Here is a 25,156-nt window from a genome sequence, read left to right as displayed (position 1 = left end):
CAGAAAATCTCTGCACTTCATTGTATAGCTTGTGCAGTGTATTTGCCTACACTGGGGTAAACAAATGGACTATCAGAACTTCTGTCCCAGGCAGAATTTCATCCAGGTACACTCAAAATTCAAAGGGACATTTATGATGTGTTTCCTGTGCCAATTTAAACTCTGTGATGCACTATCTGGGCTTTGTTCATCAACTCACACTACCTCAAGGAGCCCACCTTCTGAGGGTCTGGCCTGCATCATCACTCCCACAGCCTCTTACAACCCACCAGGCAGCATCACTTAAATCACAGACTGTTGACAGAATTGAAATTCCCCAATGCTCTACATGACCACAATCAGAAAATCGTATTGATAAGAGATTCTCTGCTCTTCTTAATCATTTCTTTTGCATGCACTTCTTAAAGTTTTCTATCCCTTTTCTTCTATGTAGCTGCTGGGAAATTCTAAGTCCCTGTGGGCAGTGAGTGGATCTTTGTTGTCATCAACAATAATGTTGTTGGGGAGGAACTACCAAAGAGCTGATGCCCAATGAATAACTGGGGAAAGTAATGAAATAACAAAGAGACTGATTATGAGGTTTAACTTCTTACACAGTTTAATAAAGTACTACAACCAACTCTGTTTCCATTAAAATTACAGAGAAAGGCAAAACCAATAGACACAAGGATGAACTGACCACTTGACTTTGTTTCACCAATTGTAGCACATCACATTCTGTGAAACCCTTTCTCGTGCCATGTTTTTTTACACTTACTGAGAAGAAATATGTGAAGATTTTTCCAATAAACATAAAACCCCAAATATCTTACTCTTAAACTTGACAAAGAGCAATAAATGTGGCAGATATAAAGTTAAGAAGCATATATGAGACAAATCTTCAGTTGCAGGAATATTAACAATGTAACAAAGAAACTTATATTTTCCCAGGCCTAACAGAAGAGGAAGATAATCTCTTAGTGCTGTCCCTTCTACCCATAAACACCCCACTACTCAGGAGACTGGCTATTCTCCAGCACAGTGACAGCTATACCCAAGGGCCAGCTAAGTGTGGGAGGAGCTGCTAGATTGGGCATGGGAGGGAATCCTGGCACCATGGTGACCAGAAGCCTCACCTCTCCTGGCTGCTCTCTCAGCCTGGTTACTCAGAGCCTCCTCATACTGCTGAGGGTAGAAACCAGGAATGGCATTTTTGATCTTAGCTAAAACATCCAGGACTTTCGCCTTGATGGTTTCATCGTGGGCCCTAGAACCCCACAAGAACTCATAGGTTGGGGGATGACTACCAGGCACCTGGCGGTACTCCACATAATTTTGCTCAACTAGCTCTTTGGTGATGAACTTCCGGGGCTCCCCAAAGATTAAATGCCTCCTCCCAGGATATATCCCCTGCATATGGAGGAATTGCCAGACCTCTTCCTCAGTGGCACGATTGCCCTTCATCATGATCATACCCAGGAGGGTCAGTATGAGACCCGTCTTTGGCAACTCTTTCTTGCCACCCTGTTTTGCCCCAGGGGGGATAGGTAACTTGTTAACAAGAACATAGGAGTGAGTGTGGTCAACCTTCAACTCCAGCCCATAGACCATCTCCAGCTGGTAGGTGGCTTTCTCCAGGATCCAGGGGAAGTGCACCTTGTACTTCCTGTTGATCAGCTTCAGCATTTCTGCCTCTACAGGCTGCTCATCCTTCTGGTACTTCTCCAGCAGGTAGTGGAGGATCTTGCTGGCCTTCCTGCTCAGAGGATCTCTGCGTGCAGAATCGATGGCTTCTGCTATAATGCAAGCATTTGAACGCTTCACATCAACACCTGCAACAGAACCCTCAGCACTGACATTAGAAACTGAGTGGGACACATTTAACTCAGGAGAGCCATGGGATGCAGCCTCCTGGGACCCCTGAGGAGTGCAGATATCAGGAGAGCTGGGGGCATCTCCCTGGCCAAGAGTGGGGGATGCTGCTTCCTTCTCTGAAGTGGGCTTAGCACCCTGGAGATTCTGGCTCTCTCCTCGAGCTTGCTGCCTTTTGGCCCTGGAGCGGCTCTTGCTCTTGTTGCCCCTAGGCATGGTGCTCTGGGTAGCCAAGCAGGAGTGCTGGAAAGAATCTAGGGTGGGGTGGGAGAGAGAATGGCACTGTAAACATTACTAGGTAGAGAGGAACTTCCCTTTAAGGAGGGCCCCCTCTGTGCCTTTACTCAGGGTACCTTTCTGGATTCAGACTGTGTTCATCTTCTCTTGTTACATCCACTTCCTGAGAAATCTGTGGAGAGAATCAGACTTTGTTAGATCAGTGGCTGGCAACCCAAGTTTGAGATTCCTAGGGTGAAAGAACGGTTTCTACTAGAGCCCATTTTATTCCCGGTGAACCCTCATGTTCATTTGTAACTATGTTTGGATCCCCACTTTACTCTGCTGTTCTGAAGTTAGCACTAAGATCTTCATTAGTAACACACAGGAGGTGTCTGACACCATTCGAGGACACCAAATAGACCTATACTTTTGTAAGCCCCACTCCGTTTATTTCCCTGAAATAGTTTCCACTGAAATCCCACCTCCTAGTTTTTCAAAGGTCCGAGTAGCATCTCAGCCCTTAGTTCAGTTGTACCCACCTGCACCACATAGGGAAACAATTTTTATTCCCCATACAGTATGGAGTCTTTCTAATTTTCATAACTCACCTCCTGCCTACACTCAAAGAGTCACGAACTTTCCCCTTTTCCCATGAACCCCATAACCTCTCACCTATGCCTTTACTACTTGAGAAGAACAAGGACCGTTAATGACAACAGGGTCTAACTGCCATATTCAGGAATTCTGGGAAATAGTGCTGGGACCGGTCCGTTGCTCGGGCAGGGTGGGTTGTGAATTTAGGAACCAATAGTGGGCTGTCACAGTTTTAACTCATCATAACCCCAAACCAGATAGATTCTCACTTGGGTGAAGTCGAGGCTTCTCAGACAAACGCCCAGTGGCACCACCGGCAAAGCCAAAGCGGAAACGAAGGCCCTCCACTTCCGGCCCCTCCCCTAACAACCCCCCGCCCCTCCCCCCCCCCCCCCCCCCCCGATTCACCCACTACTGAGCTCGTGGTCCTCTAAACAGAACTCCAAGGGGAGCTAATCCAATCTTTTTTTGTTCCGGGGAGGGAAACTCCCAGAGAGTACATAAAAATTATTTTTGTTGACTTTGAGTGGAGCTGGGATTCCACCCTTTAAGTGTGGGCCAGTGGGTCTCAGACAAAAGACCCAATTCCCATCAGAGTCTTCTTTAGGAAGTAGATGTAGCGATTCTTAGTCCAGTACCCATGCACAGGACCCCAGTATAAAATATAAATAATTGCTCAATCTATGTGTTTGTGATCCTTGTTCATGACTGCATTGTCCTCTTCTCACTCTTCTCCTCGCCCCTCACCTCCTCTCCTTTTCTCTTTCCCTCACCCACCATGTTTCATTACCTTCTTTTCATTATCTTCTTTTATTTTATTTTATAATTTAATTTACATATCAGATACTGGTTCCCCTGTCCTCCCTCCTCCCCGACCCCGCCCTCTCCCCAGCCCACCCCCCATTCCCACCTCCTCCAGGGCAAAGACTCCCCCGAGGACTGAGATCGACCTGGTAGATTCAGTCCAGGCAGGTCCAGTCCCCTCCTCCCTTCACCCAGGGTGAGCAAAGTGTCCCTGCATAGGCCCCAGGTTCCAAACCACCAGCTCATGCAGTAAGGACAGGTCCTTGTCCCACTGCCTGGGGGCCTCCCTGCTGCTGGGTTCTCCCTATGCCAACTCAGGCTGTTATGGAACTCACTATGCGTCTCAAGTTGCCTAGAAGTCGCTATCCTTTTACCTCTGTGTCCCCAGTACAGGTATTATTGTTACATATCACCATCCCTGGCATCGCACATTTTTCCTTATGAATAATTGTGTTATTTTATAGTGGCATTTTGAAACCAAATATTTCTGTGTAATATAAGTTGTCTTGTAAATGCCTATGTAGCCTAAGGTGGACTTAAACTCACAAGTCACCAGCTTCTGCATCTCCAGTGCTGGGATTAGAGGTGAATCGCCAACCTTGGATCTCACTAACTTTTTGATATTTTCTATAGTTGCTGGAAAATTGACATTTCCACCCAGTGTAAATAAGGATATTTTTCCTTGTAACTTCATTACAATAATTTCTCCTCTTCCTCTTCTTCACCATGGCATAGCAATAAATCTATTTTTTCATTTATTTTCCTTTTATTGAAAACAGATTCTTTCACATTTTCCATTCTCACTACAATGAGAGAAAGTCACAGTGCCATAATGATTTGTTTCCCTAATGGATAAAGGTGTTGGCTGTTTTTCATTCTTTTATTGGCTGTTTGTACTCTTCACTTGAAATGATGATTCAGTTTATTTGTCAATTTATGGAATGTGTTATTTATATTTTGCTATGTATTTTCTAATTCTCTCTTTATTAATTGCATTAAACTCGGTGTTATGAATAACTGGCAAAGATTTTATGCCATTCTATGTACTTTTCCTTCTGGAAGTTTGTTCTTTTGATATGCAGTGTTTTCATTTCCTGTGAGTTTCACTTGGCAATTTTTGGTAATATGACCACAGCTTTTGAGTTCAAGTATTTAGAAATTTATTGTCTGTACATATATGCTGAATTATTTTCCAAAAATTTTCCTCTAGAAGTTTCAAGTTTTCATTCTCAGATTAATTTCTTTGATCCATTTTGAGTTGTATTTCACACAGAGTAGATGAGGATGTAGCTTTTTCCTCTTTTATCCTTTAGTCATTATCTCTATGTGGATATCCAGATTTCTCAGCACTCTTTAAAAGTAGATTGTGTTTTTTTTAAATTATTATCTTTGCTTTTGGCATACAGAGAATTGAGACTCATATGGTGCATCAATTCTTTAAGTGACAGCACTATACTGTTACCAGTACTCTTGCTTGTATTTATTCGTATCTCTTTTTATTTGCTGTTTTTGTTGAATGTGAGTATCCACTGTGGTGTTTCATTCAATTGTCAATAGTAGAGTTTAGGTCAAATATCTGAGAATTCCAAACTCTGTACTGTGTATTGCTTATGGTTTTCTATTAGTATTTTCACTGTATACTTTATGAAATGGAAATTTGCTAAAAGCTATTGGCATTCTTGAGCTTTTAAGATTTTTCAAAGGCTTTTATTTACTTCCAAACATAATTACATATGTTTTCAATTTTATGGTAGCAAGGCTTTCCAATGAAAGATATTTGTAATGTGATATTCTTCCTTTCCTTGGACACTATTATTTTTCTTTTTTAAATGATTTTTTATGTGTATGAGTATTTGCCTACATGTATGTACTTGTACCATGTGTGTGCCTGGTGCCTGTAGATTCTGGAAGATGTCATTGGATCCCCTGGACATGGTTGTGAGCTATAATATGGGTGCTTGGAATGGAATCTGAGTCCAGAACAAGAGCAGCAAATGTTCTTAAACTTTGAGATACCTTTCTAGTCCTCATTTAAAAATTTATTCTTGTGTGTATGTGTGTTTGTTTCTATATTCATGTATGCCCTATTGCCTTATGTATGGGATATTTGAGGAGGCCAGAAGAGGGTATTGGAGTCCCCAGAAGCTACAGTTGCTGGTGGTTGTACTCTTAATTTTTAATTAGTACACCACTACATTGCGTATGCTACAAATTTGTTTATGATATTTTGTCTCTGTAAGTAAGCTGTCTCAAATGTGTTTTTGAAATTTTCTTCTGTGACTTAGCAATTAAGAATTTGTATTCATATTTTGTGTGGACATTATTTTCAAGTCACCCATGAAAACACCAGAGTTCAATTGCTGAATAATATGATAAAAGTATATTTAAGTTTATTAGCCCCTGTTAAACTGTCAGCCAAAGAAGCTGCAGAATTTTGTATTTCTGTGGGCACTAAATGGTGGCCTCTCTTGTTATACATCTCTTTTATTATTTTATGTTGTTAAGGTTTTGGAGTTTATCCATTTTAATAGGTATTTAGTGGTATCTCATTGTTTTAAGTGATAATCTTCTAATGATGTATGGCAATTAGCATCTTTTCATATGCTTATTTGTATAGAACATGTATCATTATTCTTAAATATTTAATAGAATCAATAAATGAACCATAGTAGGACTATTGTTTAAATTTATGTCATGGATATAGAGCTATTTAGATGTCCTACCTCTGCATATAATTACCTAGGTGTCTTTCAAGAAATGGGTTTCTTCCATCTATGTCATGAAATTTTAGAGTTATAGAGTTTTTCTTAATATTTTGTAATAAACTTTAATATACTTTTGTTGCTAGTGCAATCATCATTTTAAATGTAAATTCTCCTTAATTACTGATACTTTTGTACATGTATACAATGAAATACGATCATATCCTCTACCCCATTTCTCTGCTCCAATTCTCCCCATCTCTCTTCCAACAAATCTCCCTCCCAACTTCAAGATTTCTTCCTTTTAAACTTCTTTGATAACCTATTAAATTTAGCTAACATTGCCTTTATGTGGATAGGTGAGACCATCTACCTGGACATGAGAAACCTACCAGTGGCCACACCCTCAAAAATAATAGTGCTTCCTCCTCCACTAGCTGTCAGCTGCCAATATATTCTATGCAAGGGGTAGGGCCTGAAGAATACTTTCCATACCTATGCTGGAAGTTTTTTCAGGCTTGATCTTATGCAGACATTGTGCAGGTAACCATAGCTGCTCTATGTTCATGAGTGAAATAGCCATCTCATGTCCATAAGGCAATTCTTAACAGCACTTTTCCCCATCATCCAACACGTTGAATCTTTCTGACTCCTCTTTCATTATGTTTTCTGAGCTTTGATTTGGAGTTGATTTAGCTGTCACATGCAGGGATGAGTACTCTTTCTCTTATCCTCAGCACATCGTCTAGTTGTGTGTCTCTGCACTGACTACTGCTCACTGCGTCAGGAACCTTCTCTGAAAAAAATGTTGAAAGCTGTCCAGTCTATAGACATAAGCATAAATATTTATAAGGCACTTTGCAGCACAACCATTTATAAAATAATAACCATAGTTTCTACCCTAGGCCTATGACATCTCCACCCATGAACTTTTGACCAGGATTACATTACCAGGGATGAAATAACCTCTTGTTGAGCAGGCCTCAAATATACTCAGAAAGTGGTCATTTACCTCATTAGCCTCTCTAGTATTGTACCAGTAGGCATACCTAGCCTGACAGGTTGGCATTGCAGCATGTAGGGTCCATCCCTTGTTAGACTGTGTATTTTATCCCTCAGCAGCCTGTGTGTAGCACCTTCTTTCATTATGAAAGCTAGCAGGGGAGATATTTCTTGGTCAGTTTGAGAGAGGTTTTCTGTTTTTATTTCTTTTGTTTTTTGAGATTATAACTACTTCACATCCTCTTTCCCTTTCTTTTCTCCAAATCATCTTGTATATTCCTCCTTGCTCTCTTTCAAATTATGGCCTTTTTTATGTACTACAGCCAATGTATGTGGAATCTTCAACAATAGATTCTTAACATTCAGTTATGGGAGTAACTAAGGACAATGACAGCAGCCTGTGTTCATTTAAAGACGTATGGTGTCTCCCTGACAAATACATGTAATCACTATTGACAGACTACATTGATTTTTAGATGATAAACTTGTATCTTCCCCATTCTTAATGTGGCTGGATATGTTTAAAGTTTATTAAACATATAATATAAACATTCATTAAAATGTTATCTTTTGATTTTATTTTCTCTACCAATATCTTGTATTTCATTCAGTTCTAAATTAATGTATAGCATTTTTCCTTTTACTTGGAAATTAAATTATATTTAATTTTCTGAGGTAGGAGGAAGTGTGCATCCTCAGATTAGATAGTCTGTCTTCCTATTATGTGTCCAGTGTTGTAAATTTCTCTTCAATCACTACTTTTATTGCAACTCAAATACTTTGATGCATTTCTTTTCTGTTGCTTGCTCTGCAGTTGGGGTCCCACTGTCTCTGATCCCGGTGGCAGGGAGTGAGTAGACACAGAACCAGATGATACAGGCTCTGGGAGGCTGTAAGCAATCTCATTTATTAAACAAAGGACTGAGGTATTATGTGTGTACTTTTTGGCGGGCTCTGCTTCCAGCTGCCGTGATGTTTCCTGGTTAGCTTTAGATTATATGTCAACAGTGGTCATCTTGAGGGTCCAGTTTCAGATCCTCTGGGTCAGGATAGTGCTGAGCATGTCAGAACTCTTGGTTAGCTTAAGGCATAGCCTAGTGCTTTAGGCCTTATCTGCCTCACTTTTCAGCCCATGCACTTTAATATGATTTTTAAAGCATTCCATCAAGAGTCTTTTGACCTATGTATTCTTTAGAAGTGTGTTATTAACTCTTCAATTATTTGGAGATTATTTTCTGCAAGTATTTTATTATCAGTTTCTGGTTCAATAGCATTACAGTCTTAGAACATATATTTTATGATTTCTATTCCCTTAAATTTGATTTTGTTAATAAAGATACAATGTGGTATTTGCATATATATTTTCCTTGTCAGTTTGAAAAGGTGCTGCTTACTTTTTGTTTAAAGTATTCCATAATAGTCATGAATATCTTATTAATTGATGGTAATATTCAGCTTAATTAATAAGAATGGTTTCTTTAGCATGACTCATTTTAGCCATTTTTGGAGATAAAAATATTGGTACTATGTTTTTAGAATGGTATTCTTACCCATTCCTGCTGTGGGATGGTCTGTAGGTTAAATTGCTCTGATTGGTCAATAAATAAAACACTGATTGGCCAGTGGCCAGGCAGGAAGTATAAGCAGGACTAACAGAGAAGAGAAAAGAAAGAACAGGAAGGTGGAAGGAGTCACTGCCAGCTGCCGCCATGACAAGCAGCATGTGAAGACACCGGTAAGCCACGAGCCACCTGGCAAGGTTTAGGTTTATGGAAATGGATTAATTTAAGCTATAAGAACAGTTAGCAAGAAGCCTGCCACAGCCATACAGTTTGTAAGCAATATAAGTCTCTGTGTTTACTTGGTTGGGTCTGAGCGGCTGTGGGACTGGCAGGTGACAGATTTGTCCTGACTGTGGGCAAGGCAGGAAAACTCTAGCTACAAATGGGGCCCAACGTGTTGGCAAGAGTTTCCACCTTAAACCTGAGTAAAAAGATTCTAAAACGGAGCTAAAAACAGTTCCTAGTTGTTTCTCTCAAGTTAGCGGCAGCCTGCGTGTTTGAGCTACTATGGCGGGTTCCTGGTGTGTGTACTCGACCTGCAGTATGGTTGGAATGAGGCCTCTGCAAGTGGCACATTAAGCTGCGTGGTGGATTTAGCCTTTGCTAATACAAAACAAAAAGAGGTTTCTGGGCTACATGCTGCCTTGATAGAAGCATAGACCCACTATTTCTGAGAGTTGATGGCTCCCAGAGCTGGCTGAAAACATACCACCACCATGTTGGGAAGCTGAAGTGAGCAGAACCAGCAGCCACAGCTCCATTTCAGGCTTAGAAGGCTACAGTTTAAAGCAATAGGCTCAAGGTAATATAACAAATAAGCCACGTAAAGATGGCTACCACACAGAGAATCTGGATTATGTTCTCTTTGATATTTGTAACTGAAGAAAAACATTTGATTGTAAAAGCTGTTGAGTTATGCCAAAATGTATATTTTAAAGGTACCTTCACTTCAACATTTGGATGTAAGGATATGTTGCTTTGGAAAAGGGGCTCTGTTTTTGTTTCCACAGAAAGCCAGGGGCTATGGATTTGTTACAGATTAAGATACATCAGGTTAGACCAGCCAAGACCCCCTGAAAGGTCTCCGATGACACCAAGGCCCAGATGATCCAACATCCAGAACCATTTCAAGACAACTGGCTCAGAAGATGCACCCTCACAGACTACTCTTTAATCCTAAATTTTTTTTTATGTCCCCATAAGATACAGCATCCTCCTCCAGCAGGAAGTAGTAAGAGAAGCTACGCCCAAATACCCAAATATACCAAGCTGGCTTTTGAGATGTATAAAGTTAAAACCTTCCTCTTTAAAAAAAAAAGAAAAGGGGAAGTGCTGTGGGATGGTCTGTATGTTAAATTGCTCTGATTGGTCAATAAATAAAACACTGGCCAGTGGCCAGGCAGGAAGTATAGGCAGGACTAACAGAGAGGAAAAAAGAAAGAACAGGAAGGTGGAAGGAGTCACTGCCAACTGCCGCCATGACAAGCCGCATGTGAATATGCCGGTAAGCCACGAGCCACATGGCAAGGTATAGATTTATGGAAATAGATTAATTTAAGCTATAAGAACAGTTAGCAAGAAGCCTGCCACGGCCATACAGTTTGTAAGCAATATAAGTCTCTGTGTTTACTTGGTTGGGTCTGAGCAGCTGTGGGACAGGCGGGTGACAGATTTGTCCTGACTGTGCACAAGGCAGGAAAACTCTAGCTACACATTCCTTTATTTGCAATCTACTTTTATCTTTATATTTAAGATAAATTTCTTGTAGCCAACATACATTTGGCTTTGTTCTGTTTAATCTGTTCTGTCACCTCTCAAATCTTGGTTGGTATATTTAAGCCACCATTGGCATTTAAGGTTTCATTTATTTCTCTCCAGTGATTAATAATATCACTTACATACCTTTTACTTACTCTTGAAGTATAAGCATATTTTGAGCAAAGTGTTGTCTTCTAAACCTACTGACAACAGAAAGCAAATGATTGTATTTTGACTTCATTTATTCTGAAATGCTAGACCTGTCTGTGTATAGATCTGAAGTTTTGACTTACATCATTTTCTTTTTCATAGAAGGACATCGGCTTCATTTCTTCCAAGAACATTGATGAAAAACCCTATTTCTGTTTTTTTTTTTTAATTTTTTTGGTTTCTAGTGTGTCTTTTTTTCTTTGCCTATATACAAAGTTTTTGCTGTACATGGGACTGTTTCTTGTTTCCTTTTAATATTCTGTCTTTTACTTTATTCTTTCACATCTTTGTTTACATTAACATTTAATTTTACCTGTTCTCTACTTTTTCCGTTATGATCCTCAGCATATTAATCATAGATATTTCCTTCCTGCTCTGATAATTCCAATTTATTTTATATATGAATTTCTTATTAGTGCTCAATTTCTTGCTTCAAACTATATTTTGTCTTCTAGTATGCTTTGCTAGATTGTATTTAGAATTGTATATAATGTATTAGTAATAATTAAGTTAATTAGGTGATTAGTGTGAAATATTGTAATTCTCCTTCATAGAATCAATGTTTAAAGTGAGCTATATAGAGGTAATAGAGCCTAAGGCCTCTGCTGATATACTTAGTTTTATGTTCCCTTTTTCTTAGATATGCAGTTTTTTGGGGGGTTGGGGGGATTGAGACAGGAGTTCTCTGTGTAGTCTTGGTGCCTGTCCTAGATCTCGCTCTGTAGACCAGGCTGGCCATGAACTCACAGAGATCTGCCTGGCTCTGCCTCCTGAGTGCTGGGATTAAAGACGTGTGCCACCACCACCCAGCTTAGATATGCAGTTCTTTCTGTAGTGCTATTCTGTTATTAAAGAGGACCCCTCTAGATATGCTAGAAAGGTGTGAGGAGAGGGGAGGCATTGAATAATCCTATGATAGGGCTTCAGAGTCTCAGTGAGCCTCTGCCACTTGATTACTTCTCAAGATTTTTTTTCCTTTAGATGAAGAAGAAAGTTAAGAGTGTATGTAATGCCATCTTTCACTTCTATGCTTGAAAGAAGGGTCTGTAGTTTCATATTCATCTTTCTGGGAATCATTTTAGACTGTGCTAAAATGTGTGACCCATGGGCTCTGATGAACAGTTTGTTTTCCAGCAGGCTTTATTTTGAAGAACAGATAACACATACATTGGAATACCCTTTAAAAAAACCTCTATACTTTCACTGCAAAGACAACTTTATCTAATACTCGGTCTACATTGTAAAAAGAACAAATAAGAATACCTGGAAGTAAAACTCACAGTAGTGTATGGACCACTATATGCTGGGCAACACTAAAGCTCTTAACTCTCAAGCTGGGCTCAATTGAGGGCCAGTTACCCTGATGTTACCAGTAACAGTGGCTTCTCTTTCTTGCCTTCTGTTACAGACAGTTGTGATTCTGTCTGTCTTTAGTACATTTGTCCAAGTTTTGTGATCCATAGCTTCTCTTCCCTGTGATCTTGCTTCTCTTATTGATCATAGGAAAAAATGCTGATTTTGAGTTTATTAGCACATTCCTTAGGGTGACTATGTCTACCTACTTATATACTTTAAACTAGAAATTAAAAGCCACCATAAAATTTACTCTGCTTTCAGGATTGGTTTATTTTTGTCTAGTAGATTGTTTCATTTTGCTCACAAAACATCATCAGTTTTTAAACACCACCTGCAATTTGTATGTCATATTTTTCTCTTCACAGACTGTTTATAACATGGTAATTTTATACCTTAACATAAGCATGACAGCAAGAATTAATTGGAGGCAACACAATGTCTTACATAATATACGTTGTTCAGAAGCTGTTGTCTTTCATTTGGTATATAATGTGTTAATATCAAATGATAGGCCATTAACTTTGTCATGATCTATTCCTTATAATCAAACCAACTGCCGTGGGACAGAAGGTTACATGTCATGACCAGAAGATAAGAATCTTTGAGGATCCATAACATATTTTCAGACATATTTTGTCTTCTAGACTGTTATGTGCTTCTAGTCCTATTTCAAAGGATAATTACCATTCCAAAAGTTCCTCCCAGCCCACATTCCTTTGAAATACCTGGTAAGTACTCAAATCTTGTTATCTCAACTACATCTACTTAATGATGAGGCTCACAAGAAGTAGGTGTTAAATCTATCCAAAGGGAAAATTACACCTTTGTTTGTGACTCTATGAAACAAAAAATGGAATCATATACCCCGGAATAATACATGTTTCTATGTATACAGACATAATTGGAGCTATAAAAGTATAATGAAACCATATTGACTTTTAAACATTTTTTGAGAATTTCATATTTGAGTGTTGTATTTCTATAATTTTCACCTCCATTTCTTCTATCTAATCCCTGTTAGTTTCCACTACTCTTCAAATTCATGGCCTCTTACTCTTTATGTATTATTGTTTATATATATTCACATATATATATATATATATATATATATATATATAAACAGCAATACATTTATAAGTACCATCTACTAAGTTAATTCAGTGTTGTTCATTTGTGTGTGTGTGTGTGTGTGTGTGTGTGTGTGTGTGTGTGTGTGTGTGATGTATGCAGGGCTGACTACTTAGGATTGGACAACTTTTCAGGGGGATAATCCTTGGAAAAGACAGAATCTCCCTCTTTAAGTAGCAATTAATTTCCTGTAGTTCTTCATCTAGGCAAAAAGCCTTATGATATTACCCCTGTGTGTGTTGGCAAGTCAATTGGTACTGTTATTTTTCAAGTCATGCTTAGGCAACTACATTGTTGGTATTTCATGAATGTAGTGTCCCTGCCATATATAGAAAACACTCTGGTCCTCTAGCTCTTATAATCTTTTCACACTCTCCTCTGTGATGTTCCCTGAGACTTAAAGGTAGGGATTGTGTTGTAGGTGGACATATTGTGGCTGAGAACTTCATAGTCAGTTGTTCTCCATGTTTTGAGCATTTGTGGCTTTTTGTAATGTTATGTATCTCTTGTAAAAAGAAGTTTCTTTGGTGAGGGAATACTTATGTCTAAAACTGCCTCATACTCACAGAGATCCACCTGCCTCTGCCTCCCAAGTGTTGGGATTAAAGGGGTGCACTTCCACCGCCCAGCAAGACTCTAGAATCTTAATGAGCAAAGATTGACATATCCTAGATAAAACGTGAAGGCCTAAATGTTAGCTTTGTACCTACTGGCTCTACTGACCTGGGTACAAGCTCCACTCTCTGTGTGTTCTGCCACTTTTAGTGGAATATAGCACATGTTTGCAACAAAATCTGTAGAAAATTCACTGACCAAATTTCAATTGTTACTGTTATCATCAAGGATACTAATGTTTTTCAAAAATGTCACAATGGTTACAGTCAAAAGTGAGCCAGTAAACATTGATAGAATAATTCTTTTCCTCTAAACTCATGTTGAAATCCCAACCCCTCATGTAATGGGATCAACTGGGAAATCTTTTGAAGGTATGCAGGACATGAGTACCTAGTTCTCATCAATAAAATTAATGTTTTATAGAAGAACACAAGAGAGGTGGTTTTCTATCTCTCTACTGACATATGGGGATGGCCTGAGAACAAATTCTTCTGCAAACTTGAAACAGTGATTTTAACAGACATGAGAGGTCTGTGGTCCTTTGATATTATACTTGTCATCTTCTTAAAGTATAAGAAATAATTTAAAAAATTTAAACCATCCATTTTTATCAAATTTATTAATCTTTACTTTCTCCTAAATTATTGGATAAGTTATGTTAGTCTTATTATGAAACTAAAGATTTTTTTTTACAGAACAGTAAACTGAAAAAATTAAACATTAGGATTGAACATCTTTTATTTGTATTCATTTCTTGAACAAAATGATATTACTGTTGTGTTGTTTTAAATTTACTTTACATCATTTTTAAATATAAAATAAAATTAAATATTTGCCAATTAGTATTTTTTAACACCATAGCTCTTATTCTTAAACAATACTAGTAATGAGATTATACTTAATATGGTGATAAATATATTATGTTCTGATGCTAGTTCTGCTGCCTATATTTATGCCAATGTGATATAAGTTAAAGTCATTTGGGAAGATGGAACTTCAAAGGAGAAAATTCCCAGACCAGATTGGTATGTGGGCAAGCCTGTGGTAGATTTTCTTTCTTAGTGATTGATGTTGGAGATACCAGCCTATTTTGGGTTGTGCCACCTTTGGACAAATGGCCCTGGGATACACAAGAAAGTAGGCTGATAAAGCCCTGGCAAGTGTCTTGGTTTCTTGTTTATTACTGTGATAAGACACTATGATCAATGCAACTTATAGGAGAAAGAGTTTACTGGGGCTTATGGTTTCAGAAGCTGAATCCATGACCATAATTGCAAGGAGCGTAGCAGCAGGCAGGCATAGTACTGGAGGAGCAGCTAAAAGCTTACATCTTGAGACACAACCAGAAGACAGAGAGAGGCAGAAAGAGAGACACTGTGAATGGAAAGAGCTTTTGAAACCTCAAAGCCCATCCCCAGTAAAACACTTCTTCTACCAAGGCCACACCACCTAATCATTTTTAAACAATTCTACCAATTGGGGACCAAGTATTCAAATATAAGCCAGTCGGTGAAATTCTCATTCAAAGCTCCACAAGAAGCAAGTCAGTAAGTAGTGTTCCTGCATGGCTTCTACTCCAGTTCTAGCCCCCGGGTTTGTAGGTGCAAGTTTTCCTCTGGTCCTGTCTGGTCTTCAGCCACTCAGACCCAAGTAAACACACAGAGGCTTATATTAATTAAAACTGCTCAGCCATTAGCTCAGGCTTACCACTGACTAGCTCTTACATTTATACTCAGTCCATTTCTGTTCATCTATATGTTGCCACGTGTGTGTTCCATGGCTTTGCTGCCTGTGTGTCATTACATGCAGCTCTCTGGACTGCAGGCTGGCATCTCCTGGCTCAGTCTTCTTCTTCCCAGCATTTTCTTTGTCTGCTTATCCCATCTATATTTCCTGCCTGGCTACTGGATAATCATTGTTTTATTAAACTAGTGTACAAAAGCATTATCCCACAGCACAGGTTCCTGCCTTGAATTCCTGTCCTGACTTTCTTTCCATGATGGAATATTGTCCAAGAATTGTTAAGATGAGATAAACCATTTCCTCTCCAAGTTACTTTTGGTCATTTTGTTTTCTCACAGCAATAAAAATGCCACTAAGTGAAACAAGAATACACAGGCAGTAAATAGTTAATTCTCTGGATATCAATGCTAGCACTCCTCTATTTTTAAGTGTGACTGCATTGCTCAACCAGAATGTCTACAATCTGACAGAGTCCTCAGTGGCAATGTAAAAGATTTCATTGCATGCCACAGAAATGTGTGTCACCCATAGTGATAGCTTAGCTTTGGCTTGGGCTCTTTCCCTCATCCCATTAAGATAGTGGAGGCAGAGCATGAACAGGAGGATCATAGAGGGAGGGAGAGAGAAGAGGGTGACAAAGGAGAGAATACAGGAAATGACAGCTAAAATGAAGGGCCATTTGAGGTATCATATGTGAACCTAATATAATAGAAGCTTCCTAAAATATCTACATATATGAAGGCAATATAAATAAAATTGTGAAATAAAGGGGGGGGGAGATGGAACACCAACTTGACATCTCTCATCACCAAATGAAGCTTCCAGTGCCAGCAATGAGTTGTTGACCAATGGGGCCCCATGGAAACCCCCAACAACCTAGGCTATTTTCAATGTTATGGGTTTCTCTATAAAAACTGACAGCAGGGCTGGAGAGATGGCTCAGAGGTTAAGAGCACTGCTTGCTCTTCCAAAGGTCCTGAGTTCAATTCCCAGCAACCACATGGTGGCTCACAACCATCTGTAATGAGATCTGGTGCCCTCTTCTGGCCTGCAGGCATACATGCAGACAGAACACTGTATACATAATAAATAAATAAAATCTTTAAAAAAAACTGACAGCAAGGCTCTGTTGCTGAAGACAACACCTGCACAAGTCATTAAGCACAGAGAATTTGAGCTGGTACCTATCTAGAACCTTCACCACTACAGACTAGTGTTCATGATACTGAAGGGTACTGTGCATTCTGTCAAAGAGGAAAGATTAACACCAACCCAACTACAAACTCTTTGTTCTACAATGCTGACATGCCTGCAAGGTATTCTAGTGCAATAGCAGTACAAACCTGTGGGACTAACCAATCAGTATCTGTTTGGACTCACTCCATGAGATGGATTCAATCCTCAAGACTCCTCTGGTAGCCAAGAACCTGAGACCAGATAGTCCAGGGTGCTAAGGGAAAATTTAATGTAGCCATAAAATGACTTCAAAGATGAGCCATCATCAGAGAAGCTTCCTCCTGAAATAGATAAGAACAAATCCAGAGCCCCATAGCTGGACAATGTGCAGAGAGTGAACATTGTCTGTTTCATTCATGTTTGAACACTGAATCTTAAATATGATGTCTCCGTCAAATTCCCACTCATACCTAGGGCTCAGACAATAAGAAAATAAGGGCTTCTAGATACAACTGGTTTGATGCATATATGAACTCACAGAGACTATGACAGCATGCACAGGACCTGAACGGGTCTTTGAGAGAGGAGGCCCCAGCATTAAGAGGAAAAGTGAACACAAACCTTCATCCCAAATCCAGAAGCTGTTCCTGATTGATAATTACTTGCAAATGAAAAATTAGTTTCCTCCAATTGAGTCTCACTTTTGTATACAAACCACCCTTAAGGACTCTCCCATGCCCAATTGTAGATGGCCAACACACAGTGTACTCAGTAGCATCATCAGAGGTTCTTTGTCTCATCATGTTTTATCAGAACATTTTTTTTCTTTTAATCTTTCAGGTCCTTTGTATATATCATTGCTTCCAGTTTTATGTTTTTATGGGATTCCTTTGTGGGCAAATATGTGTATCCCTGTCTTTATATGTGTTTCTTGTCTTTTTCTTTCACTCATTTTCTTCTGTTGATTTTGTCCTATTCCGGTTTGTTTGGGTTTTGTTTTATCTTGTTTAATCTGTTATTTTCTTTAGATGCGTATTTGTTTTCAAAAGAGAGACATAAAAGTTGTGGATTTTGATGGCAGGGGAGGTGGGGAGGACTCAAAGGAGTTGAGGGAGGGTAAAGTGTAATCAAATATATTATATGAAGAAAAAAAAACTATCTTCAGGAGAGAGGAGGGGCTTCTTTTATGGGAAGAAAAACAGAACACTGTCCTTGACCTTGATCAAAATTTTCTGGACTTTAAGTCTTGCTGGTTTCAGTGTGGGCTCTTGAACTGCATAGACAGTCACAGGTGATATGATCTCGACTAGACTAATTTGATTGTCTTTGATGATCTTTCCCAGTAGCAAATCTCAGTTGATGAACAGTCTGGTCTGCACAAATACTAGAGATCTTGTGCTGGCATGCATCTGTGTCATATTCAGGAATTCTCATATCTCCTGCTCAGTGTTGCAATTTCCATTTATGGAGTTTGGCCACAGGAGAGTGATCAGGTTGCAAATCTTTATGACAATCTGCCATTGCATCCATTCCCATCATTGCTACTTTCAGTTTTATTTCAAGGACATAGAAAAGTTTAATAGTGTCAAAATTTATTCCAATCAGGATAGAATGTGGTGATGCATAACTTTAATCTAAACATTGGAGAGGCAGGTGGATCTCTGTGAGTTCAAAGCCAGCCTATTCAACACAATGAGTCCCAAGCCAGCAAAGGCTACATGTGAGACCCTGTCTCAAATATATATTTCCAATGAAGATCAGTGGCCAACCCCATGAGTAACAGATTCCTCATCAAATCAGTTTTTTTTTTGTGTGTGTGTATAGAGAGAGATGAAGATAGGATATCATATAGCCCGGTTTATACTCACAATGCAATGGAGGATGGCCTCAAACTCTTGCCTCTACTTGCCACGTGCTGGAGTTAAACATCCAAGATTATGTAGCACTTGGGATTGATACCAAGGCCTCATGAATACTGAAGAAACCCTCGACAAACTGAGCTACATCCCCAAACCCTGTTTGTTGATACTTTTAAGCATGTGTGTCTTTTTGATATTTAAATTTTTATGTACTCATCAAAAACCATATTATAAGATCTTAATCTTATTTTTAAGTGGCAAGCCTTATAATAGGTTTCTATAGTTATTCAATAATTCCATTTTGTACATAGTCACATCTTATTTAGCACACAGTCAGTTTGAGATCTACTGTGTTTACACCAAGAAAGTAAGGAAATGTCAACCCAATACTGTTGGATGAAAACACACTTTTCTCCATGGTTGTGTTTGGAATCTTGCAACCTATTTAATGGCTATAGCCACATATTTAATGTTAAAAATATGTACTTTCATCAAAACTGCCTACTTTTAAGTAAAAAATTAAAACTTTTTAAGAAATTTGAACTACAGACCACATATATTCTTGCATATAGCTTTTAATTCTACTGTTGGTTTTTACATTTTATAGTAATGGGAGACATCCATATTTTAGATTAATCACTATGAATGGCTCTACCAGGTAGGCAAAATGAAACTGAAATGAATGAGGATTTCTTCCCCTTTTTCTTTCTTCTGCCAAGGAAGATTTCCAAAATTTGTGCTGTTATTTCCTACTATATGCATGAATGTTAGTTAAGCACAGTTTTCAGCATATGATTAACAATATGTAAAATCAAATGCAATCAAATTTTGTGTTTTTTTCTATTTCTCTGTTTTGATCTTGCTATCTTATTTAGAATTTTTTACAAGACAGTCCCTCTTCATTGTATTGTTTCTGTATTACAAATCAATGGCTGGTTTTATAGTGGAATTTGGCATTCAGATTCCATATTAACTGATTTTTTAAAATAGGGTATGCAGTGAAAGCCATTTTTCCTACTTGAAGTTATTTTCATAAGTTCAATCATGATGGATTGGGTGATCATTATTAAATAGAGAATAATATGCCAGTTACTGCCTGAGAGGATACTAGAAAACGGAATTTCTCTCACAGAAAGCAGTGGTCTGATATCCTTGCCGTCCATATTCTGTGAACTACTCAGTCTCTCATATCTGAAAAACAACTGCATAACATCGGTAAATGTAGAGAACAGGGACAAAAATAGGATGATCTGTTTTATGCTGTTAGGTTTGTGGTGCCTTCAGTTTCTATCTCATTCAGAACTCCCTTGCTATTGATTAAAGGGCCTCCCAAATCCCTGGCATCTCTGAGCTTTGGCCAACTATATCTCTTACCAGGAATGGGCGGGGGCCTAGTTTACATATGAGGAGAGGAACCCAAACAAAAAGCATGTTCCTAAACAGAGATAAGGAGCTGTCACCAATGATTACTTCCTTTCTGTATTAATCAGGCTTTGTTTCCATACATTTTTCTGTTCAGAAAATATTGACATTATACAAAGATGAGCAGGACTGGGTGATGACATGAGACCCTGAACTTTTGAACATAGGGTAATATTGAATAAGTTATTGCAGGGACTAGAATACTTTGACTTATTCCATTTGCATTTGTATCCTCGTCTCCTTCTGTTATTGTATTGATATAGCTAAAACTTCAAGCACTATATTCAACAGGAATGGAGAGAGTGAGTTTTGTTTTAATACTGATTTTGGTAGAAATACATTGAGTTTTCTTTGGTAAAACATTCCTCTCTCCCTCTCTCTCCATCCTTCCTCCCCTCTCTCCTTTTCTCTTCATCTCATACTTCCAATCCAACCCCTGGGCTTGTGAAAGACTAGTTCTCTAACACTGAGCTACATCCAAAGCCCATTCTTCTTGTTTTCAGTCCTTTCTTTGGTATTTTAAATTGCTCTATTATTGTGTAGTTTTTTATGTAAATCAATTGAATAATATTTCTGGGATTAATCAGACAAAGTGATAAAAATAGATGAATTAATAGCATAAAGAGAAATGAAAAAGAAAATGACAAATATTTTTTCACAGAATGCAGTGTATGAAAGGTGTGGAAGAAATGTAATACTAGATATGTGAGGCTTGCTGTGCGTTCACATTGTAAATCAGAGTGAAATGCAGAAGAGTTATGGAATTTACTCATTTCCAAAGAATGTATAAGAACAACAGAGCTGATTTTCTGATGTTGAATGGGTAATGAACAAAATAGAGTGTTATAGATAAATGGCCTTGGGGCTCTAAAATTATAGTCAATTGTCTAGGTACAACAAATAATGTAAGATTTTTCAGAAAAGTTAAAAAATGACAGAATATATATTATAATAATGCCTTGGCTGAGTCTACAAGGCTGGGCTGACTCCTCAGGGCAGACCTTGCCGTGGAGGAGGTTGGAATGGGGGGAGGATTGGGGGGAAGGGATACGGGGTGGGAGGAGGGAGGACGGGGGAATCCATGGCTGATATGTAAAATTAAGTTAATTATAAAATAAAAATACTATAAAAAATGCCAAATCGTGTCGACTGTTAACACAGCAGGTTTGTGAAACTGTTTAAAAGTAAGGTAGGGATGTGGACATTTTCTAGGTAAAATCACATACTGGAAGTACAAATCGGTGAAAGAACTCAGGATAATATTATATGTATTATTAATAATATATATATTATTCCTTCAAGATTAATAAACCTATACACAAATTTAGGCTATGTGGCATATCCACCAGAGTGAAAGGTGAATGGTACATAAACCAGTGCTCAGTTTCATCATATGATTCTGTGTTCTTTTTTGTTTAACAATTTTTTTATTCATTTTACTTACCAACCACAGATCCTCCTCTCATCCCTCCTCCTGATCGTCCCCCAGCCTTCTCCTCTCCAACCCACCCTTCATCCCCTCCTCTGAAAAGGTAAGGCCTCCCATGGGGAGTCAACAAAGCCTGGTACATTCACTTGAGGCAGGTCCAAGCACCTTCCCCCCTCCGTCAAGACTATACAAGATGTCCCACCATAGGTAATGGGCTACAAAAAGCCAGCTCATACACCAGGGATAGACCCTGATCCCACTGCCTGGGGGCCCTCAAAGAGACCAAGCTATACAACTGTCTCCCATATGCAGAGGGCCTAGTCCAGTCCCATGCAGGCTCCACAGCTATTGGTCTAAAGTTCATGAGTTCCCACGATCTTGATTCAGTTGTCTCTGTAAGTTTCCTCATCATTATCTTGACACCACCCCCACTCATACAATCCCTCTTCCCTCTCTTCAAATGGACTCCTGGAGCTCTGCCTGGTGCTTGGCTATGGATCTCTGCATTTGCTTCCATCAGTTACTGGATGAAGGCTCTGTGATGACAGAGTATTCACCAATCTGATTACTAAGGTAGGCTAGTTCAGGTACCTTCTCCATTAATCTGGGGTAATCCTTGTGAATTCCTGGGAATTTTCCTAGCACCAGGTTTCTCCTTAACTCCACAATGTCTCAGTCTATCAAGATACCTCTTTCATTGCTCTCCCATTCCATCCCTACACAAGCTGGACCATCCCATTTCCTCAGGTTCTCATCTTTTGTTCCCTCCCCTCTATTGCTCCCCGTCACCACTAATTTATTCCAGAGATCTCATCTATTTCCCCCTCAGAGGACTATCCATTAGTCCCTCTTAGAGTCCTTGTTTCCAAGCTTCTCTGGAGCTGTGGGTTGTAGTCTGGTTACCCTTTGCTTTACATCTAGTATCCACTTATGAATGAGTGCATACCATGTTTGTCCTTCTGAGTCTGGGTTACCTCATTCATGATGATATTTTCTAGTTCCATCTATTTACCTGCAAATTTCATGATGTCATTGTTTCTTTTATAGCTGATTAATACTCCATTGTGTATATGTACCACATTTTAAGTGGGAACCTTTGGGAAATTGCTCCCCCCCACACACACACACATTTGCTTTCACTGTAAAAACAATTAGCTGGATGACCAAAGGTTGGGCACACAGTAATAAGACCACAGGACTGGGGATCCTGAAACAGATTTAGCCCCAGTATACAGGTCTCCAGCTGACTGCAGCTGGGAGTTGCCAGACAACAGCCTGCACTCTCCTCTACACCACAAATTGACACTTCTCAAATAGCCAGAACAGGAAGAGATACAGAGTCAGGACCAAGGACTGGACACACTATGAATAGAATTGCATCTGCTAAGATGTAACTTAAAGTTATAAGTAAATTAAATGGAATGTAGATTGGCAAATAATTAATATTTAGTGAGTTATAGCTATTATATAATTACTTTTGTTTACTTTGGGATTGTCATTAATTTTTGAGATGATTCATTTATGTCTTTTATTTTATTTTATTTTTGCAAACAATATTTAGTAGATAACATGCAATATATTATGACTACAGAAATATTCTCTTTTTAATATATTTATTTATTTATTTTACATCCTGGTCACAGGCCACAGCTTCCCCTCCCTCTTCTCCTCCCAGGCCCTCCCTTCCACCCTCTTCCTGTTCCCACCAACTCCTAATCCACTCCCACTTAATTTCTATATAGGAAAGGGCAGGTTTCCCACAAATATCAACAAAATATGGCATAGCAAGTTGCAGTAAAACTAAGCACCTCCCCATGTGTTAAGGCTGGGCAAGTGACCCCGTATAAGGAGTAGGGTCCCAAAAGCCAGTAAAAGAGTCAGATACAGCCTATTCCCACCGTTATGAATCCCACAAAAGGACCAAGCTACACAACTGTAACATGTGCAGAGTGCCTAGGTCAGTCCCATGCAGGCTCCCTGGTTGTCAATTCAGTCTCTGTGAGCCCCCATGAGCCCAGATTAGTTGATTCTGTGAGTTTTCTTGTGGTATCCTTGAACCCTCTGGCTCCTACAATCCTCCACCGCCCCCTCTGCAGGATTCCCTGTTCTCTGCCTAATGTTTGCCTGTGAGTCTGTGCATCTGTTTCCATCAGATGCTAGATGAAGCCTCTCTGATGACAGTTGGGCTAGGCACAAATCTTGTCACGGGAGATGGCCAGTTCAGGCTACTTATGTACTATTGCTAGGAGTCTTAGCTGGGTCATCCTTGTAGATTTATGGGAGATTCCCTTGTGCCAGGTTTTTACCAGACCCCAAAATGCCCCATTTTCCAGTAGTCTCTTTCAGTACTCTCCTCCTCAATCCCCTCCAACCCAATTGCTCATGACGTATCCCCACCTGTCGCCTATCCACTCATGAAATCTATTTCCCCTTCCCAGGGAGATCTGGGTGTCCACCCGCCCCCCCATGAACATTCCTTGTTACATAGTCTCTCTAGGTCTGTGGATTGTAGCATAGTTATCCTTTATTTTACAGATAATATCCACTTATGAGTGAGTACATACCATGTTTGTCTTTCTCAGTCTGGGTTACCTCACTCAGAATGATATTTTTTTCTAATTCCATCAATTTGCCTTCAAATTTCCTGTTGACCTTGTTTTTAACAGCTGAATTATTCTGTTGTGTAAATGTACTACATTTTTTTTATCCATTCTTCAGTTGAGGCACATGTAGGCGCTTTCCAGGCTCTGGCTATTACAAATAAAGCTGCTATGAACATAGTTGAGCAAGTTTCCTTATGATATGATTTAGCATCCTTTGGGTATATGCCCAAGAGATGTATAGCTGGGGTTTATGGTAGATTGATTCACAGTTTTCTGAGAAACTGCCACACTGACTTCTAAAATAGCTATACAAGTTTATACTCCCACCAGCAATGGAAGAGTGCTCCCCTTGCTCCAATCCTCTCCAACATGAGCTGTGTTTATCTTTTTCTTAGCCATTCTGACTGGTGTAAGATGGAATCTCAGAGTCATTTTGATCCACATTTTCCTGATGGCTGAGGATGTTGAACATCTCCTGTAGCTAGAGTTTTCCTGCCTTGCCCACAGTCAGGACAAATCTGTCACCTGCCAGTCCCACAGCTGCTCATACCCAACCAAGTAAACACAGAGACTTATATTGGTTACAAACTATATGGCCATGGCAGGCTTCTTGCTAACTGTTCCAGAGTCAGGGAATTGTCTGGTTCAGGCAGAGCTAAGAGCATATAAGCAGGAGAGAAGGAATCCAGAGGAGACGGTTTAGCAATTAGATAGAAGAAAGCTATGATATAGGGCAACTCTTTCCATTTGCCTGTTCACTGCAGAAGTTACATAATTCCCGTAAAATATGGGGATCTAAGGAACCTCTTGGTGGCTATTCTTTGTTATTTTCTAAGACATATTTGGGCGATCTGTTAGTACAGAGATGGACAAACTTAGGAATCTTTAAGCAAAGCATTAAGCTGAGAGGTTTTAAAGCTTCCAGAAGGCCTCCTGGGGGAGAGGTGAGACTGGTGGGATTGGAAGCCTTATTTCCCACATCTGCAGCAGAGAGGAAAAAAAATAAAAATAAAAAAAAAAACCTGATCCTAAGCCAAGGCCCCAGGCATCCCTAAGGCCAAGGACAGATCTGTACCAGGCACAAACTGCCAGATGACTCGTCAAGGCCTATGGCATGTGAGGC

The 25,156-nt window shown here is 39.3% G+C and overlaps 1 protein-coding gene across 1 annotated transcript; it reads right to left on the bottom strand.

Annotated features, from left to right (window-relative positions):
- Window positions 1-572: 572 nt before the first annotated feature.
- Window positions 573-3,022, bottom strand: LOC102924945 (melanoma-associated antigen B4-like). The gene is made up of 3 exons (XM_006998106.4): window positions 2,934-3,022; window positions 2,205-2,260; window positions 573-2,105 (listed from the first exon to the last, which is right to left on the bottom strand). Exon 3 carries the CDS (start codon window positions 2,065-2,067, stop codon window positions 1,045-1,047), a length of 1,023 nt encoding a protein of 340 aa, XP_006998168.1. The 5' UTR covers window positions 2,068-2,105; window positions 2,205-2,260; window positions 2,934-3,022; the 3' UTR covers window positions 573-1,044.
- Window positions 3,023-25,156: the final 22,134 nt, after the last annotated feature.

This window comes from Peromyscus maniculatus, chromosome X (genome assembly GCF_049852395.1).
Source record: "Peromyscus maniculatus bairdii isolate BWxNUB_F1_BW_parent chromosome X, HU_Pman_BW_mat_3.1, whole genome shotgun sequence".
Classification (NCBI taxonomy): Eukaryota; Metazoa; Chordata; class Mammalia; order Rodentia; family Cricetidae; genus Peromyscus; species Peromyscus maniculatus.
This window is presented reverse-complemented; position numbering and strand designations above follow the sequence as displayed.